This window comes from Gastrolobium bilobum, unplaced genomic scaffold (assembly GCF_033153095.1).
Source record: "Gastrolobium bilobum isolate Gb01-03AN ecotype WA unplaced genomic scaffold, APGP_CSIRO_Gbil_v1 utg22576, whole genome shotgun sequence".
Taxonomy (NCBI): domain Eukaryota; kingdom Viridiplantae; phylum Streptophyta; class Magnoliopsida; order Fabales; family Fabaceae; genus Gastrolobium; species Gastrolobium bilobum.
The window spans coordinates 60789-81334 of NW_026895773.1; the positions used below are offsets into that span (position 1 = coordinate 60789).

Genomic DNA, 20546 nt, shown 5'->3' on the forward strand with positions numbered 1-20546 from the left:
AAATTAAAACCGAATGGATGATTACATAATCAAACCGAAAGAATTGGATCGGATGATTTTTACTTTCAAAACTGATCCAATCCAGATCACGAACGTGTAAGTGAGACTACCACCGAGTGGGGCTTAATTAACACCGTAAGGCGTAAACCATTATTATCATATTGAATATGGGTTTGGTGTTTGTCATTTTAAATGACATAAGTTATGTCATTTTAGGAGAGAGATAGACACAGAAAAACGGAAATCATGGGAGAGAGAAAGTGTGTAGTTTTTTTTTAATTTAAAATTTAAATTTTCTGTGTCTGTATCTCTCTTAAAATGACATAACTTTCTGTCATTTAAAATGACAAATACTTTATATATTTGAATATGTTTATTTAGCCCTGAAATTACGTACAACGGTTAAAACGAGTTTAGTCAATGAATAAATACTAAACTGACCGTTTTTTTTTTCGAATCCTTTTCATTATCTTTCGAATCCTTAGTTCTCCTTTCTCTCGTTCTCTGTTCGTTCCGATAAATCACGATTTCCACCACTGAACGTTTCGCTGCTTTTTCGTTTTCGCCGCTCAGGTTCGCTTCTTCTTCGCACGTGAATACCCCTTTTAGGGTTATATCTGTTCTATGATGGATCATCTCCTACAATATATGTTCTATGAGATTAGGGTTTGGGGTTTCGATTTTACGCGCTTCCCTGGTGGAACTTTTAGGGTTTTGATTTTAGGGTCCCTTTTAGTTTATTTATCATTAGGGTTTTCCGAAGGATCGGCGATACGGTAATTGTAGGGTTTAGGGTAGTGGCTATTAACGCTGATGAGCAAGGTTGAATTATTGGTCTTTCGTCCAACTCAGTTGTGGGTGGAAAGTCTGGAAGTTCTGCGATCGAGTTGTTCTGCCCGAGATTTTCTTTCGGTGTTTATCGTTTGCTTTATAGTTTCAAGTATTTTATGTTTTATGATGGAAAATTTGGAATATAAGAGGTTCTGTGTTTTTTATGAGGGAATGATTCTGCGGCTTGTTGTTTATTGTCGAGTTAATGGAGGAAAGCATGAGATGTGGAGGATTTTATTGATAGGGTTCAGTGACTGATTTGGTATACGACTGGAATGTTTGTTTTTTTAGAGTAATATGGCTATGAAAGGTGCGAGGAGGACTGAAGGAACCGTTGGGACAACATGTGCTTATTGGCTAGCAGGGCGATGCAACAGAAATCCTTGCCGGTTTTTGCACAGAGAAACACCATTACCGTCTGCTCCTTATTATAATGCATATCGATATCAAAGGAAGCCCCGATCAAATGTCATTGAGGCTTCTCAGAAGCCGTTGGAAAGTGTGGCTTCTCAGAAGCCGTCACAAAGCGTCTGCAGATACTGGATGGAGGACAACTGCTTACGCGGTGACCACTGCCAGAATTTACATTCATGGTTTTATGGTGATAGGCTTTCCATAGTAGCAAAGCTTCAAGATCATAAGAAGGTACTTTGTTTTAGTACCACCTTTTAGTATTCAGTACCACAGAATTGTGATTGTATATCCAATGTTGTGTTTTGTAAAATTCATCTTTATTAGCATTGTTTTACATATTTGGATGAGTATCTGAGTTAATTGGATAAGCTGAATTGATTATTGACTGATATTTTAATAATTACTAATTAGAACCATTGAACTTTATAATTTAACTATATGGTGTTTAATTTGGAAACTGCCAGTAGCATCCTAATGAACCTGATGTGAGCTGGAGTGTTTTTAAAATTACTGTATTAGTTTCCTGGGAAATGCTAGAAATTGTGTGGCTTTCTTCTATGTTAATATGTACTTAACCTAAAACTTTTGACAGCAGGTTGTCACTGGGATTGCACTTCCAGTTGGATCAGACAAACTTTTTTCTGGCAGCACTGATGGGACAGTTCGGATGTGGGACTGTCATTCTGGTCAATGTGTTAATGTGATAAATGTTGGTGCCGAAGTTACCTCTTTGATCAGTGAGGGCCCATGGGTTTTTGTTGGTGTGCGGGATGTTGTGAAGGTAAGCTCTAACTTCAGTTTTCAAGTTGTTTCATTGTGCTGTCATGTCTTACATGTTGCAGCAGCTGATTATGTTGTCATGGTTATTGTGAAGGCTTGGAATATTCAGACTACTTCAGAGTTTACTCTTGATGGACCTAAGGGGCAAGTCCTTGCCTTGATTGTTGGCCATGATAAACTTTTCGCTGGAGCAGAGGTAACAACCATACTGCGGTTTATAGTTGTTATTTAATACTATTTAGATTTTTTGTAATTAGTTGCTGGATAGATTTGTCCTTTGATCAGAATTCTATCTTGCTTTTTAACAGCTCTTTTCTTTCATCTATCTATTTATGTATCATCTGATGATTTGGATTGTAGGATGGTGTGATTTCTGCATGGAGAGGCAGCTCTGAAGCTATTTCCCCTTTTGAACGGATTGAATCACTAAGTGGCCACACTAAAGCTGTGGTTTGTCTGACTGTTAATAGAAATATGCTGTACTCAGGGTCCAGGGACCATAGCATAATGGTATGTCTATTGTCCGTCAATGAGTAGTTTCTATTTTTTTTTTCTTTTAAATGTATGTTGTGATCCATGTCAAAAGATATGTGATTTCCCTGGACCACAGATTGGACAATTGTAAAACCGTCTCATGGTCAGTATATCATACTGACGTAGACATTGCTAAACTGTTTTTGGTCTTTCTGTTGTGTAATGTTGAAACTGACATTATTGTTTCTTTGGGTAGGTTTTTTTATTTTTTTATTGTCTTCATTATGAATCTTAGGCAGTGTACTGCTTTCCTATGTTAGCTACTGAACCGATTGTTGCTTGTTTCTACTTGATAATTTGTCTGAAAGAATCTTTTTTTTTCTTCCTTGTTTTCTTCAGGTTTGGGACCTTGATACCTTAGTGTGTAAAATGACACTCAATGGGCATACTGACGTAGTCAGATCCCTTATTTGTTGGGACAATTATTTGCTATCAAGTTCATATGACTGCACAATTAAGGTCTGGGGTGCCAGTGAAGAGGGAACTTTGAAAGTGACATATACGCACACAGAGAAAAATGTAAGTTCCATAACCACTATAACATTTCTGCATGAAGTAAATATTTGATTTCATGTCAAATATCATTTTGTTGTATTTTCATTTTTAGAAGTCAAGTTGATATTTGTTATAACTGGTCAAGAAGGAGTTAGTTGATTCATCTTTTCCATATTTTCTATTTTTATTATAGGATGTTCTTGCACTCTGTGGAATGACTGATGCAGAAGACAAGCATATACTGCTTTGCTCTTGCAGAGACAGTTCAGTTCGCCTCTATGAATTGCCATCGTTAGTGAACTTAAACTTGCATCCTTTGTGTTCTTTAACTGTCATTATATTTCTGTGTTGGGCAACTGTAGCAGACCTGACCATGTGTACATGTCTACTTTTACAGATTTTCAGAGATGGGTCGATTATTTACCAAAAAAGAGGTTCGATCCTTAGAGATAGGTCCAGGTGGGCTTTTCTTCACCGGAGACTGCACTGGTTTGTTAATGGTGTGGAAATGGCTGGAAGAGCCCAAGGTGTCATCGTCTTGATAAGTGTCTCAGAGCAGCGAGCAATATTGCTTGTTCAAGATGTACATATGACTTGACAAATTCCAATTTTCCACTTCTTGTGCTATTAGTTCATTTTTTCTAGCAGATGTAATCGTCTCCTGTTTTGATAAATATACTAGAAAGAATCTTTTTATCAATGGAAACCATTTTTTTTATCAACTTCTGTTTGTGTGTTCACTTAAAAAGTTTTTTTTTTTCTTTCTATAATTTATATTTATTTGAGGCTGAAGTTGAAAAAGTAGGTCCTTTGGTTGGCAGAAGAGTTTGGAAGTTTTTTAGGTGTCTCCTGATTCTTAAATAATGTAAGAGTTTGGCCTGAGGTTTACCACTACTATCTGAGAACAATGGCTCGAATACACTCGGGGAATGATAAGGTTGCATAAATACTACGAATATTTGCAATAGAGAGGAATCTCTCAAGGGCATGAGGAAGCCTATCAAGTCCATTGTGAATTTCAATACCGAAATGGATATTGAGATTTAATCATGATTATCAAATATTAGCAATCCGTTCAAGCATGATGGGGGGCACCTTAAAATTGATACTGAATTTGTCGTAATGCAACTTTTGGTTACGTGAATATGCTCATGAAATCTGAATGATTTGTGAGGTTGACTCTTACTGATATAACTACCATTTCCTGGAAATTCTTCAATTAACGCTGATGGTTGATAGGCCACGATCAAGCCTTGTTGCTTGCTGCTTTTTATACCAATCAATAATCTACATCTTGTTCTTTCATGGCTGACTTATATGCAGTTTGTTTTGCATTTGGCAAAATTGGTAGAGACCTAATTTGATCATGTTTCCGTCGAAGGCAAGGGATCCATGATTTCCGTGTGTAGACACACATCTTCAATTATGCTAAACAGTCAACTTTCTTGAATGCATTTATATATGTGTTTTGTATTGAAGACTAGGTGTTAAGTATACAATTACACAGCTCTCAAATGAAATGAAAAAGATAACGACTTGGAATAGACTCCTCATAATCACAATTTGTATGGCAATTGTAAGCTTACATGATGGTGCAGCTCTCACTACTCCTGTTAAAAAAAAAAAAAAAAAAGTTACAGTAAATAAGATTTAATCCTCTAATCTTCTTAAAAAAATATAAAAGTTTTATGTTCTGACAGTGTTGTCTTTTGGACAAGCATAAGTCATCAAGTTCTTCACAAAAGTTGTTTTGTGTCTATCACAATTCTTAAGAAATAGGGAAGGATCCAAGATATGTACCTCTTTATTTCTTCGTATTTGCTGAGAGCTTCCACAAATTTGAGCCAGAGAGTACTTGTATCCTGAGGGTTCACATTTTTTGGCCCCACAATATATGCTTGAACAAAAAACTCTGGAGTTCTTTCCCTGAATTACAAATTGAATTGAACATTAATTGGATTGGACAAACAGTCAAGAAAATAAGGATTAAAATTCATCCATTATCTTTTGAGGAAACACATATTTTAGTGCTCCAAAAATATAAGTTTCATCATTTTTATCCTTTAATTTGAAATACATTAAAATGATCCTTCATATTTGGAGATCGGTAACTTCTACACAAAAAGAAAAATTTTAGTGGTGACCAAATCAGACATACCTTCCTTCATATTCTGATAACCATGCTACATAGGCAGCACCAAAGTACATGGACGCAAATGGATTGTTTAGATCATCAACAGTTTCAAGTTTATAAGCCCTGTAGCCCAATTCCCTGAGGAAAACAAGACATTCCACACAGTAATCAGTATTAAGGGAAGAAACAAGAGCATTGCTTGAACAATAATATATCCATTTTTATCAAAATTAAGATGAAAGCTTTTCTTTATAATTGCAAATCAAAGGCAGTAGCAGACTTGTAATATCAAAAAGATTCGATAAATGGTGCCATTTTACTGCATAAAACTAATAGAATTGGACCTAAAAATAGGAAAAAGTAGGAAGGAACTATAGTCTAATGTCGACAAAATATATTACAAAATACACAACGTCATCAACATCATATTTATCCTAAACTAGTTGGGGTCCAAATAAAAGCCTTTGTCAATATGTAATCTAAAAGTATAATAATGGATATGTCCTATACATACAAGTAAAGCCAGTAAGCAGTGGAATAGTCAATTCCCATTATTCCAGGTCGTGGTCCAACTCCATGTGCAAAACGCATGCTAACAACCTCCGCAATGGCACAAAGTACTGCCTGTGAACCAAACAATACTCAGGAAATATCAGATGGAATTAACATTTTATATTTTACCAGCAAATGCATGTCAAAAATGCGCACAATTGAAAGTGCTGTCTGTAGTTTCTTGCACCCAATAAAAAAAAAAAAAGCAGGTCAAAATGCTTGAAATCTTGTCATCAGGGCATTATTATTTCATAATATCATAATGACGCCAAAGAGAAAAAGAAGAAGAAGAAACTTAGTGCTTGTTTGGGAGGTCTTATTTTTAGCTTCTCTTTTTCTTAAAAGCATAAGTTTATTTAAATATGCTTTTGTAAAAGCTCTTATAATACAAAGAGTTTTTTTTTTATATATAATGAATAAAGGAAGGAAAAACCAAAAAATTTGTCCCCCTAAACTTTATATACTATAGGGTACAACATCAAGAGAGGGCAAGCCTTTGAGTACCCTAAGGTTGCTCCAAGGAGTCATATAAATGAAAGCTTTATTGTCAAAGGAATCCTAAACCCCAAAAGAAAATGAAAAAGATGGAAATGAATAATCTCATGTGTTATTTAACATGACCATGTCATACGAGAAGATCTCAACCGTTTATAAACAAATCAACTGTAATTTTTTCCTCACCCTCTTATTTATCTATAAATAGTTGAAATCACCTCACATGACATGATCATTTTAAATGACACATGAGAGGATCATTTCCCAAAAAAGATAGTCATTATAACTCTTATGTTTTTTACTCGTCCTTGAATCATGTTGCCATCTAAAAGTGCACATTTTAGAATTTTCCATTTTTGGCAAGAAAGATCTGACATGGAAGGGGACACTCTTGAGAAATATAAGAAAGTAGCCCCAACTAAAAACATTGAAGTGAGAGCAAGATGGGAAATAAAAAATTTCTCCAAGAACTGCAGTCTATGAGCAAATGTACTCAGGAGAAACAAAAGATTAATCAAGCTTTACATAGCACAGATGCAACGAGGAACCTCTGTATTGTGGTACATTCTACTTCGATAGAACTTAGCAAACTATTATAAAAACCAGTCATTTAATTGGACTTATGGTCCCAAAATGACTACATTAATGGTGAGGCTATTGGGTAAGACTACATTAACAGTTTTATATATCTTTAACACGCCCTCTCATACGAGAGTCCATTGAGTTTAAAAGGTGAATGATGCATTAGGTCCAGCCTACCTGTGCTAAGAAACTCTACAATACTTAATTAATTATTAATTAAATAGAGACAGTGAGGATCGAACCCGTCACTGAGGATTTGATACCATGTAAAGAACCAATTTAACCCAAAAGCTTAAGCTATTGGGTGAAGCTACATTAATGGTTTTATATATCTGTAACAATCGCTAACATGCCAAAGGCTTCACACATGTGTATGATGCCAATATTTCTTGTAAAATAATGTTGAACATATGCATAAGATATGGAAGAAGCAAGCTAGTAAGATGCTCAAACTAAATACTCTCCTGAAGAAAATAGTCATGTAATTACATGATACGCCATTCAGAACAGTAACTCATCAAATCTCATCTCATATCTAATCTTTTAAAGTACGTATACACAGGAAAATTTAACCAAGAATAGATTTGGTCACTGAAGGGGACGGGTAAATAGCAGTGGTGGAAGTATTTATGATATCATTTTAGGAATACACATACTGTTCACTGCCAAAAAGTTTCTCAATATTCTAAACTTTTTCAATATGTGCTGTAGGATGCCTGGACAACATTTATCCTAATCATTTCCAATTTACGTAAAATCAAACTCCTCCAGTTCTATATACTTACTGATTTGATTTTCGTTGTGATGAGGTATTTGTATAGAACTATATCCGCAACTGCCTGTAAGAAAAGATTAATATGATAAGGACTCACATACTTCACCTTCATATGCATTTTATTTCTTAAACACTAAATAATTTTAAAACTTGGGGTCTATGCTATCATTTTTATGTGAAACAAGGAAAAATAAATACAAGGAATGAAACATCAAAATAGTAAAAGCCACCTTCTCAAATCTGTCCCTAGAATTATATATAATGAAGTTATCAGATTGCACCCGAAATTTAAGAAAATAGTAAGCATTATTTTCAACCAAAATTATAAATACTTTCATAATGTACAATTGGAGGTAAAAGCGACAGAGAAGAGGAAACAAAGTAATACAAAATTAATTTATCCGTTATAAGTACACTGAGAAATTACTCAGTAATAGATTCTTACCTTCAATTCCACCCGAGAAAGATATGGTCTCTTCTTTTCATCATGAGAAAACCGCACCTTTCCCTGTATTTCTTTGGTTTTATTCCACTCTTTTCGAACCTCAGGATGATTCCACATAGCTTCCATATCTTCTGGAGATGCTCCGGTGTCCCAATATGTGTCAACACTTCCATCTTCATTAAAAACACAGCAAAAAGTAGTGAGATCAAGCAATGCCTTAAGCATACGTTACAACTTTGGATTCTTTAGAGATTGGAGCAACCTAACCGCTGCTCCAAAGCTCTCTCTCAAAGAAAAAAAGAAAAAAGAAAATCTGTTTATTGATGAGAAAAACAAATAAACATACAACTTCTCTTGGCAATGGGCACTGCCCTTTAACTAAACACTCTCGGTCTAACATAATATTTGTCAAAAGCTGCTTCTCACCAAAAGCATATTCCCTAATATAGTTGGGGAAGCTAACAGCTCCTAACTATCTATCCTCTCAACTAACTAACTACCTCCTAGCTTTCTAATCACTTGGTATATTTTTCCCAGAATATCCCTTCCCTCTTAATGATACATTCCTTGAAGAATATCCTTTCTCTCTTAATGCTAATTGTTCAGCGTCTCATTCTTGAAAAATAAGGTGTTAAAAGTGGGGGGAAGGAAGGGAGAGTAAGTAACCTCTTGAGTTTTCTGATGAAGAAGGTATAGGAGATCCAGTATGAGAATGAGCAGGTGCTGGAGTGTCATTCGGAGGAGGACAATCATCAATAGATTTTCTGCACAACCATGAAGCACTAGCAATAAGACATTCTAAACAACTCATTTCAATTTGAGCTTTCCTTCTGAGTTCTAACCCATGAAATAGACTATAATTCATAATTTCATACACAGCTGTTGATACTCTTGTCTCCCACATTTGTACTAGTTGAAATTCGGTAATCAAGTGACATATTACTATGATATGAGGACTAATCCTCTCTCAGCTTATATTTTCATATTCTTGTCATGAGGAAATTTCTTAAGTATAGATTTTCACAAATATTCATGTCTAGCATAACAATTGTAATCAATTGGAATATCTATGAGTAGTATAGGTTTAAATTTTTAGTGCTACCTAAATACATGCTACACCAAATTAAATTACAACACATGGACGCAAATCAGAACTACAATTTATCAATAAGGAAAAGGAGGAACCACCTGGATGAAAAACTTTCTTTCACAGAGAGATAGCTTTTCCAATAGCGCAAAGTTGATTTGTGAATTGCCTTCTTTGGACCACCTTTATATGCCCTTACAATAAACTCTTCACTTCTTTTTCTGCAAGCAATGCCCCTCAATGTGATGAATATTTCAGGACAGACACTCATGGTAACCACTGGACAACATTCATTGCTAATGCAAAGTGTGTTTGTACATGAATCATGTGAAATATATGGAACTTACTTGTCCTCAAAGTTTGACAACCATTTAATATAAGCCGCACCTAAGTATACATTTATGAAGGGTTTGAATAGGAATTCTATATTCTCTTCTGCTGCATATGAACGATAACCTAATTCACTGTAAGCTGCAGTTAACCTCGGTGAACCATAATCATATAACAATGAAATAAGCTATAACATCTAGCCAGTACCTGATCAACCAGTCAGCATTTTTGGATTGAAGTTGCATAAGCCCCACTGTAGGCTCTTTAGATTTGTGGTCAGACCGCATAACAAGTAGTTGCCTATCACTTTCAAGTTCAGCAATAGCACAAATCATGTCCTGCAGCAAGGATAGATTACAAACTATAAAGATACTTGACACTATCAGCAATTAAAATTATTTTTTAATCATAGAAGTACTGCAAATTAGTAAGAGGTAAAGGTCTAAACAAAAGATAGTTCTGTGTTAAGCCAAAATTATTTGTGCCTGCTAAACCCACCCTTCAGCATGAAATAAAATCTATTTATCTTTTCCCAAGAGTACATACCTTAAAGAAACTTAAAATTGTGTCAAAGATTAACATAGTGTGAAGCTCATCCATATGATCCTATAATATTTCATAGCAGACTAAAACTTATGCCACATTCTTCTTTTATCCCTCTTCTCATCAATATTTCATATCAACAAATCCTAGACTATACTATTTTTACAGCAGCATTGCAGAGAAGTAAAATATAGAAATTCAAATGCCCTACTGCAAAAATATAGCAAGTACCATCCAAAAACTCCAACACCATATTTTTATTATGCCGAAAGTAGTACCAGTAAATCTTATTCAGGACTTGGAAAACAAAACAGATCAAATGATAAAATACTTAAACTAAAAGAAGACATACAGGATCTATCTCTGATTGAAAGTGCCTTTCGATGACAATGTCAGCTACAGCCTGAAAATACACAAAATGATGCAAAGTAAAACAAAATAATAGTTAAGAAAAATAAAAACTAGGGAATACACAATCATCATCTAGTAACATGTTTTGAATCTAACATGCACATTTAATGCAATAAAAAAGCAGTCATGACTTCCCATTTTTCTCATAATACAAGTGTCGAGATTGCTGATCCCAACTAGTTTGGGATAAAGGTGACACTGAAGATGGTGATAAGAAAGTGTCAAGATTATAGAAGGAATAGAAACATATTGAAATCTAATGTCCAAAAGGGAGTGGAACTTCTATTTTAGAGATTAGAACCATAAAACCATCATTTTCATGCCTATTGGTACTCTCAACTTATGGTCAGGTCACCATTTAACCTATATATCATAATTATGCTCTGCTTAGTGAGGACAAACAACTAATCAAGCATAACAGAGACTTGTTAAGCTTAGTATTGCCATTATTTTGCAAAAGCTACTTCTAATGGGTAGCTTGGAAAGATACAATAAGTAGTGTTGATGTGTTAGATAAAGGTATTAGAAAAGTTGCTTTTAAAAGTAGTACAATGTTTGGTATCAATTAAAAGCACCTTTTAATAATTGGGAAATATAAGAATCATGTTGCAGGAATGGCACTGCAACAAGGATCCGTTTCCGTATCTTAAGGATACGGCATCGTATCCTGATTTTGGTCTGACTTTTTTTTTTAAGCGTGGGACCCACACTTGATTTGTGTGTGCAGGAAAGTGCTCTAGTCATGTCACATGACAAAAAGCGAACCCTTAATAATTATAAGGGTTCGCGTTTTGTCATGTCACATGACAAGACCATTTTCCTGCACACACAAATCATGTGTGGGTCCCACGCTTAAAAAAAAAAGTAAAACCAAAATCAGGATACGGCGCCGTATCCTCAAGATACGTTGCCGGATCCTTGTTTCAGGAATGAACAGTGTCATTCCTACAACATGATTCTTATATTTCCCTAATTATAAATACCTAAATGGACATGCAAATGGTAGAAGTTACAACTTACAACAAAGAAATATTTTATCACAATTTGAAAATTAAATGCACGAGTACCTTCTAAAAGTATCCCACGGAAAGAAAAAAAAAAACTTTTACAAAGTAGCATTTGAGAGATTACGAAAATCTTAGTACTAGTGTTTATTATAAGTAGAAGCCAACCATGTAGCAATTCCATACATAGTGAAATCCTTGAGGTAGAATAATGTGTTTTACCCTCATTTCAGTCTGTGTCAAATATGGCTGCCCATCAGGATCACGTGAGATGTGAACCTTTTGATTTCTCGCCTCTCCAGCTTTTAACCATTCAGCACTCACATTAGAAACGTTCCACATTGCCTCCAAGTCCTGGGGCTCAACACAATCACCCCAATAGCTGAAGCTGACGGCCATCCTGACATGAAATAAAATTAATTGATCAAATTCTGATACCTAAAATAAATTCACAAAAGCTAAAGTGACTTCTATTTGAGTTTCCATGGATGAATTTAGAGACACCAGGAACTACCACAAGATAAACAGATAAATAAATAAAAGAAAGCTTGTTCATGAACTTGTACCTGTATAGGAAATCATATAAACATCCACATATTTGTAACCCCAACACATAATTCAAAGATCATCTGGTCCAAATTTCAACCCCACCACCACCACCACCACCCAATTTTTTTATTTTTATTTTTAGATTTCACATGAATCCCATTCCTAAAGAATGAAAACCCATTTGGCACAAGCCATTATAATGTAACAACATTTTCAATCAAACAATTATTGTCCCAAATAAATAAAAATCAGATGCATACTTACAAGACAATGTGGCAAGGTGACAGAGAGACCAAAAGGCTTTTTGCAAGGTGATGATGATAAATTTTCCTCCTAAAGCTGACAATGGAAGAATTGGTTACATAAGGTGAACAATTATTGCCAGGAACGAGGAATGTGGGAAAATCTCATTAGGCCATTAACAATTTACTATTGCCATCTTTTGTGGGATTGCAAAACATATCCTCATTGGGTGCCAAACTTTTTATGGTAATGATCATTTCAGAGAGCAACATTTGGCATGCCAAGCTGTTCGGTTAACGGCCTCTTAAAACGCTTCATTCGAGTTTACTATTTAAAAAAATAATAATATTTAAAATTTAATTTGGCTAACTTGATTGTTTGTTTGTTTGTTTTTCTTTTTAAGAAAAAACGTTATAAATTAAATTTTTATTAAAATAAGTAAATAAGTTTTTTTTTATTATATATTACAAAAAAAAAAAAAAAAAAACTCTCTTTTTGGGAAATTTTAGTGATTCATGGGCTAACAGACTTGAAGCTTGTGTCGGAGTAATGTTTGCTTAGTTATGATTGTTGAACACGTGCCAAAGAAATGCAATACTTATTGTATTTCTGCAAATATGTTTCTTGTTCTCCATGAGTGCTTTGAGCGCAAGTTCGTGTCCAGTCCATCATTCAAAGGATAAATGACCTTATTACCACTTAATATTTTGCTCACTTCATTACACAGAGTATTCTACGATAATGATATGCAAGGCCCACACATGACACATGTTGGGCCAAACAATTAAAGGCACAATACATTCCCTGTTAATTAATATTCCATAGGTGAGTACGAGCCTATTTGTTTTAACTTTAAAAAAAAGTAACTTTTATCTCCTCTTTATTTTAAAAGTATTTTTTATAAAGTTAAAGCTATTTATATTTTTATAAAAATATTTAGTTTTTGAAAAAAATATTTAACTTTTGACTTCTGCTTTTTGTAGAAGTTAAAATTTTTAGCTTCTGAAAAAAGTAAGTTTTTGTCTTTTTTGTGACTTCTACTTTTTTTAAAGGTAGACATCTAAATGAACTAAAAATGAGAAGTGTTTTTTTTCAAGAAAAAAAGCAACTTTTGTAGAAAAAAAAGTCCATCCAAACGAGCCCTATATGGTTTTGGGAATCTCTTCTCCTTGTGCAGCTCACCATCTTACATCCACAGTGATGAGACAATGCCTCACTGCATAGTGAAAACAAAAATAACAATTTTTGACTCACATTTTTTTCTCTCTCATCATTATTAGAGAATATTTATTTCTCTTATAAAAACTCATTCTTTCCATAAAAAGGAAATACTTAATTTCTAATACTTTTATGAGTTGTTAGTTTGCTAGATTTTAGAGCCATCATAGTCTACACATAATCCCTCTTGCATTCGTCTTTGCAAGGTGACTCGCCTTGAGTTTTGATCCACCCCACTGCTTGTTTCATGTGTAAGTATGAATTAATTCAGGCTCTGAAATTGCGAATGACTCCTTAAATCAGTTATAGTTTGTTTGATGGTTCTACTACTAACCGTAGTAATTCTAGAGTTAATACATGCATAAGAATTCACATAATTAACATACTATATTCGATACAGACTTATCTCTTAATCCACAACAATTCACACACAATTGGTATGGGGTCCAGGGCATAACAATTCGGGCATCAAATAAATGATCCTCAAAAATATTTTGACAAAGAATAACGGTGACATATTGGAAAATGATTTTTGGTTATTCTCTCTTTGCACTTTGATCTTGAGCTCTCAATTTCATCCTTGGCCAAACTTATCCCCACCCCCTAATTTTCTGTGCTACCACAACACTCACGCCGACATGATTGAGAATCCATATTCCAAACGAGAAGCTCATGCTGCCTTATAAAGTAATTATGATCTTTTTTTCATGGTTGAACATTCACTCTCTCTTATTATTCTGGATGAATTCCAATATCATAAATAATGTCTTTCGTTTTAAAAATGACTAAAACATTATTTTATATGAAAATATGTTGAAATTTTAAAATATAGGTAATTAAATTGGTTTAGGTGCTTTAAAAACAATTTCCCAAATCAATTAGGATAGGTTAATTTATATTAAATAAAAATTGACTTGATTATGCATCCCTTATCCCTAAGTGATTTGTTAAAGTCAATTTTAGACTTAAAAATGTCCTATTTGTGCAGAACACTAATTAGTAGGGATGTGAAAGGATCAGACGACTTATCAAAGGCTTATTCAGGTCAAGCCAGACAAAATATATTCAATAAAAATGAAACATAATATATTCAGTTAAATAAAATAGACTCAAGTTTTTTTATTTAAAAAAGGCTCGTTTAGAAAATATGTCATAAGCCTGTTTTTATAAGACTTGACTTACAAGCTAATTGATCGGTATCGTATTATTTATTTTAATTTAAATAAAATAAATAAATATTTAAATAATTTTAACTCTCTGTTTGGATGGATTTTCAAAAAATGTTTTTATACCTTGCTTATTTTATAAGTTTTTTTTTTTTTGGTAAATGAAAAAGCCGAAGCCCAGGAAAAAAGAAGAAGAAAAAATTAATAGACTACCATGGCACGAGCCCTACCAACAGAAGAAACATAAGCTAAATGCAATAACAGAATACCGGAAGGAGGTTCATGATAAACAACAACATCAACTTCCTCCTCATTATCAAGGATGAAATTAGCCATCCAGTCAGCACATATGTTGCCCTCTCTATAAGTGCGACGAAGCTTAATTCTCCAATCTCTTTGAAACCATGTCCGTATGCGAGAGACAAGATGACTCTCACGGACTGCTGCTCCAAGATTGGTGAGCATGGTGATTGCACTAGATGAATCACTTTCAAGCTCAATATTTCAAAATTCATCATTCCAAGCCAACTCCAAACCACGAAGAATGCCCTACAGTTCTGCTTTATAAGAAGAACATGTTCCTCCTAACTTAAAGGCAAATTTGCTAAGCCACTTACCATTAAAGTCACGCAGTTAGGGGTGATAAACGAACCAGAAGCCTTTGGCTCGGCTCGTGAAGGCCTAAGCTTACATGCCTAAAATTGGTTGTTGAAACCAGGCTTGAACTTGTATAAAAGCTCGTTTAATAAAAAGGCCTCAGGCTCCAATCCAAAAGCTCGGCCTTGGAGCCTCTCAAGCTGATCTAGTATATTAATTTTTATTATTATTTTATATTTTTTATACTACTTGTAATATCCTTTTCTCTCTCCTCAATCCATTTCACTTCATTTTATTAGATAAATAGACATTTTGAATGATTTTGTTCTATATTATGATATTTGGATATACATTAAATTTATGAAAATTTATGGAATTACTAGTGCTGCTTGTAGATACAATGTATGTTTTGATGATAACAAAAAGGCAAGATCATTTGATCAAGAGCAAAAAGCATCAATCATATGTGGATATTGAAGATGTATGATGTAGCCACACAAGAAGAGTGATGACATATCAAAGTGGCAAGATCATTGGATCAAGAGCAACAAGGAATAATTAGAAGAGCAATAACAAGATCAAAGACAACTAACCATGGACAACATCTAAGAGAAACTCAATATCATAACCATGATGAAAAATGATCAAAACCAATAAAGTGTCAAGTATTGTCATATTCAACAAGTCAAAGCATCAAGTTCAAGAAAAAATCCAAGACACAAGACATGAAGCTAAGTCTAAAATCATATTTAGAATATATATTTAGGACCTAGAATATATGTGAGGGTATATGATATATTGCATTGCATGAGCTCAAAGTTTTTCTCAAAGTAAATGTGTTTTTCAAATTACATAATCATAACCTTTATATACTTGAAAGAAATTTGAAAAATTCATGGAAAAGATCCTTGACATATTTTATAACTTCAAAACATATTTATCAAGTCAAGATCTTTCACAAAAAGTAGTTGGAAGCAAAACATATTTTATATACTTAAAATTTGTTGTTTAATTTTGCTGCTGCCTTCCATACAATTTTTCGTATCTAAGATGATCGATTTGGATCTTGTATTCTTCATAAAAGTTGTAGATCTCTCTTTTATCTTTCCAACGAGACTAAGATCACATCAATCCAACAAGTATAACTCAAATTATAGCCAAAATACAAAAAATGTTCTTGCTGTCAAGTTGGGAATCGATTACCACTGCAACAAATCCCAACGGCTATAAAACGGCTAGTTTTTCAAAAGAGATTCCAACGGCTATAAACAGCTATAAAACGGATAGTTTTTTCAAATGAAATCCCAACAGCTGTAAACGACTAGTTTCCCAACGGCTAGTTTTTTTCCAACGGCTATAAACGGCTAGTTTTTGCAAACACTATATATGCATTCCCAATGACTCAAAAAACATTGGGGCATCATTTCTACACATATTAAGCATGCTTTGAGAGCTTCTACACTATCATTTTCATATTCTTTCATATCTTTCAAAGATCAAACATATTTGAGCTCATATCTTGAAAATTCATATACCCATAGTGCTTCAAGTTGTATATCCACACTTTGTTGAGAATGTATATTCATTTCTAAATATATCCCTCCTTGTATTCTTGAGTTGAAAGGGTTGTGAGACCCATTGTTTGAGAGGTGGCCAAATACCTAAGTAAATTTGGAGTGAATTGTAAGGTTACCAAGTACCTGTAAACTTGGAGATTTAAAGGTATCCAAGAACCCGAAGTCTTGGAAGATTGTAAAGGTTTGTCAAGCACTCGTGAAGCTTGACCTGACCATTAGTGAAAGAGTTGATCGAGCGGCTTCAGTCTGGACGTAGGTCACAAGTGGTGGTGACCGAACCAGGATATATAGTGTTTGCAATTCTCTAAACTCTTTATTTCTAGCACTTTAATTGCTTCTTTGATATCTTGTATGTGCTAGTATAAATTCTTCAATTGTGATACATTATATGCTATGGATTATTTGAATGCATTGATTAGCTTTTCATATGTCAAAGTGTGCTGATTATTTAGAAACTAGAAAGAGGCTTTTGCGAAAATCTTGTAATACTCAATTCACCCCCCTCTTGAATATGGAAGCCACATTCCTAACACTACTGATTGTATATTCTATTTAGATAAATTTTTGTTGTCTTATTTTTTTTAAACAAGCTAACAGGCTAAAACAGACTTTTATTTTTTATAAATAAGTCAGGTCACAGGCCGATAATTATATTCATAACAGGTAACAGGCTTGGTCTGGCTGACACATTTAAATACAGGTTTAGCCTTTTAAGACCAAAGCTCTGCTCGGCTCAGCCCGTTAACACTCCTACACGCAGTATACCTCCGCAAACAGCCTAGTGTTTTTTACAAAAGGTAAAGTTGTTTAGAATTTCTAAAAAAATGTGATTTTTGAAGGAAAAAAAATTGGCTTTAACTTCTGTTTTGTTTAGAAGTTAAAAATTTTAACTTAAAAAAAAGCAAGTTTTTTGTAACTTATGATTTTTTTTAAAAGCATGCATTCAAACAGACTTTTTTGGAGAAGTATTTTTTTTTCTAAAAACAAAACCATCTAAACGGGCTCTAATTAATAGAATAATAATATTTTATTTTATATTATTTTTACAATTTTTGGTAAGTATTAAAAACTTCATAAACTTAAATAGGCTACTTGGCCTAAGCCATATATTTTTTTATTTTTTAATACCAAATCTATAATATTACTTACATAAATATAACTTATTTAAATAAAACTTAATCTAACCCAACTCATTTACACCATAATAATCCGACTTCCCATAAAATCAATCAAGAAACTTATATATTGGGATTGGAGGCAAAAAAATTGATTTATTGTTTTTTAAATAAAAAATTACGAATTTATGATAATTTTGAAAATAATTACACACTTATTGCACAATGTCACACCCAATTTGGGCGTCACCAATCACGCCTAAATTGGGCGTCACTCAAGAGGCAATCACGCCTAATTTAGGCGTCACTCATCAGGTGTTGACAACACGTGTCACATTTTTTTTCCAAAAACAAAATTAACAATTTAATCGTAAAACTTCTGAAGGTAATAACTTTTGACTCATGTATCCAAATAAGGTAATTCTTTTTTTGATTCCGTATAAATTTTTGAGATCTACGCAATGACATCTCATTTGACATATTTTATTTCTCACAAACACAATTTAAATTTGCAAAAGCCTCCTTTTTATCCGTGTACATTTTTTAACGTTTGCCACCTCTTTTAAAGAGAAAAGGGTAGTCATTCGTCAACACCGCCTCTCTCTCACATCTCTTTGGAAAGTTTGCATGTCCTCTCTGGCCACCTCTCAGCTGGGCCTTGTAATGAAGGAAGAATTGTGGATGTGGAAGGTAGAATTGAGCCAATGTGTGGAACAGCATTCCCAGTATGACTTGCCTAGCTAGTGCTTCCTAGCTGACTGTAGTAGATGCATTGATGTTGTCCAAGCAGCACTGCATTCAATCTTGCATAGGTAGGGGTAGGGTTTCCATCTCTATAAGAGCGGTTAAACCCAGAAGCCTCTGAGTTCTAGTTTGTGATTTAATATAAAAAAATAAATAAAGATTTGATTTGTGATTTAAACTCAAAAATCAATTTGAAAAATCTGTATTAATAAAGAAAATAATTAAATAAATATTCTAAATCTCTAAGGAAGAATGATTTTATTTTTGAAATTAATGATTAATGCTATAAGCTTCTGGGTTATTTTTCGTGGTCTGAAATTAATGATTAATGCTATAAGCTTCTGGGTTATTTTTCGTGGTCTGAAATTAATGATGACTTATGAATGTTTTACAAAAATAAAATCCTTCTTCTTTGGAGATTTAAAATATTTATTTAATTATTTCCTTTATTAATACAGATTTTTCAAATTGATTTTTGAGTTTAATTCACAAATCAAATCTTTATTTTGTTTTCCTTTTTAATAATAATTTTTATTTTATTTTTAATTTAAATCACAAACCAAATCTTTATTTATTTTTTATATAAAATCACAAATCCAGAACTCAGAGGCTTCTGGGTTTAACTGTTCTTATAATATCTTTCTTGCATATTTAAATTATGTTGTGAGAAATAAAATGTGTCAAATGAGATGTCATTGCGTAGATCTCGAAAAGTTATGTGGAATCAAAAAAAGAATTAATTGATTGAGATACCCGAGTCAAAAGTTATGGTCTTAAGAAGTTTTACGATTAAATTATTAATTTTTTTTTTTAAAAAAAATATGACACAACACCTGATGAGTGACGCCTAAATTAAGTGTGATTGTCTCTTGAGTGACGCCCAGTTTAGACGTGATTGATGACGCCGAAATTAGACGTAATATTGTGCCATAAATATATAATTATTTTTAAAACAGTTATAAATTCGTAATTTTTATTTAAAAAATAATAAATTAATTTTTTTTTCCCTGGGATTGGAAGCATATTCCTTTTCTTTGAACCTCACCTTGACCTCTCGTGTAGCTTCCCAAAAAGGTCAGCTACCTGTCACAATCCATCCAAATGCATCTATGGGTCAATTCTACATTTGCATCCTGGATGGGATCCCAGCTAACTCAGCCTGCAACTAGCAACACACCAAGCTAGCTAGCCAACAAACAAAACTAGCCACCATCAGCACAAATCATATTTTATTCTCTCTATTGGTTGGTGTGTTTGCTGGTAACGATTGGTGTTAGGAAAAGCGAGCATGTGCTGTGCTATATCTGCCTATGTTGCAGGTACCCCACCCCACCCCAACTTGAATTCCCCATCTTGTAGGGACCGTCCCCACTTCGAACCATCCGAACGTTTCTGCAGTTTCTTCTTTACAGTTTTTAGCTTTTACTAGTTAGTTGACGTTATTAATAAGGTAGCTAATTCACCCTCAGACTTTGCCGTCTTTGTCCTTTTTTTAATTGAAATACGTTATTTTTATAATTTTTTATTTTTTTAAAAAAATTATATTATTAATTAATTTTAAATTTATTTATTACGTTTTTTTTTTCAATTTTTATTTGCTTATGAAGCCTAAAGCAAATTGAATCTTTAAGAAGAGCTTTATAGCTATACTAAATTAGAGTCCACAAGCTGGATAATAATCAAATATCGCAGTATACTTTTTTTCTTTTTAAATTTCTATTCTTTAAAATTTTAAATGTAAATTAATTTGAATTAATTATGTATATATCTTTTTAATACTTTGAATAGTTTTTAATTTATACTTTTAAAATTTTACTTGAATTAATTATGTATAATCCTTTTAATGCACATGATGCTTACGAGTCAAATTAAAAAGGAAGTGAAAAGGATACCAAATAAAAAAGGAAGTGAAAAAGTTATTGCAA

The 20546-nt window shown here is 33.4% G+C and overlaps 2 protein-coding genes across 2 annotated transcripts; one reads left to right on the forward strand and one right to left on the reverse strand.

The window, feature by feature from the left end:
* The first annotated feature begins 479 nt into the window (after positions 1 to 479).
* On the forward strand, positions 480 to 3755 carry LOC133295766 (zinc finger CCCH domain-containing protein 48-like). Its single transcript, XM_061494620.1, has 8 exons — positions 480 to 573; positions 1123 to 1476; positions 1841 to 2026; positions 2120 to 2221; positions 2386 to 2535; positions 2899 to 3078; positions 3248 to 3345; positions 3452 to 3755. The coding sequence occupies exons 2-8, from the start codon at positions 1129 to 1131 to the stop codon at positions 3594 to 3596; spliced, it is 1209 nt and encodes a 402-aa protein (XP_061350604.1). The 5' UTR covers positions 480 to 573; positions 1123 to 1128; the 3' UTR covers positions 3597 to 3755.
* Positions 3756 to 4636: 881 nt separating this feature from the next.
* LOC133295761 (uncharacterized) lies at positions 4637 to 11811 on the reverse strand. The gene is made up of 12 exons (XM_061494615.1): positions 11635 to 11811; positions 10350 to 10400; positions 9662 to 9792; positions 9472 to 9588; positions 9226 to 9345; positions 8704 to 8801; positions 8038 to 8210; positions 7603 to 7656; positions 5703 to 5812; positions 5213 to 5326; positions 4855 to 4980; positions 4637 to 4664 (listed from the first exon to the last, which is right to left on the reverse strand). Exons 1-12 carry the CDS (start codon positions 11809 to 11811, stop codon positions 4637 to 4639), a joined length of 1299 nt encoding a protein of 432 aa, XP_061350599.1.
* Positions 11812 to 20546: the final 8735 nt, after the last annotated feature.

Coding starts and splice junctions, on each gene's coding strand:
- LOC133295766 (XM_061494620.1), top strand. CDS start 1,129: ATGGCTATGAAAGGTGCGAGGAGGACTGAAGGAACCGTTGGGACAACA. Junction 3,079..3,247: donor ATACGCACACAGAGAAAAAT/GTAAGTTCCATA, acceptor TTTTTATTATAG/GATGTTCTTGCACTCTGTGG. Junction 3,346..3,451: donor CGCCTCTATGAATTGCCATC/GTTAGTGAACTT, acceptor CTACTTTTACAG/ATTTTCAGAGATGGGTCGAT.
- LOC133295761 (XM_061494615.1), bottom strand. CDS start 11,811: ATGGCCGTCAGCTTCAGCTATTGGGGTGATTGTGTTGAGCCCCAGGAC. Junction 8,802..9,225: donor AAAGAAAGTTTTTCATCCAG/GTGGTTCCTCCT, acceptor ATGGTTGTGCAG/AAAATCTATTGATGATTGTC. Junction 4,665..4,854: donor AAATACGAAGAAATAAAGAG/GTACATATCTTG, acceptor TTTTTTTAACAG/GAGTAGTGAGAGCTGCACCA.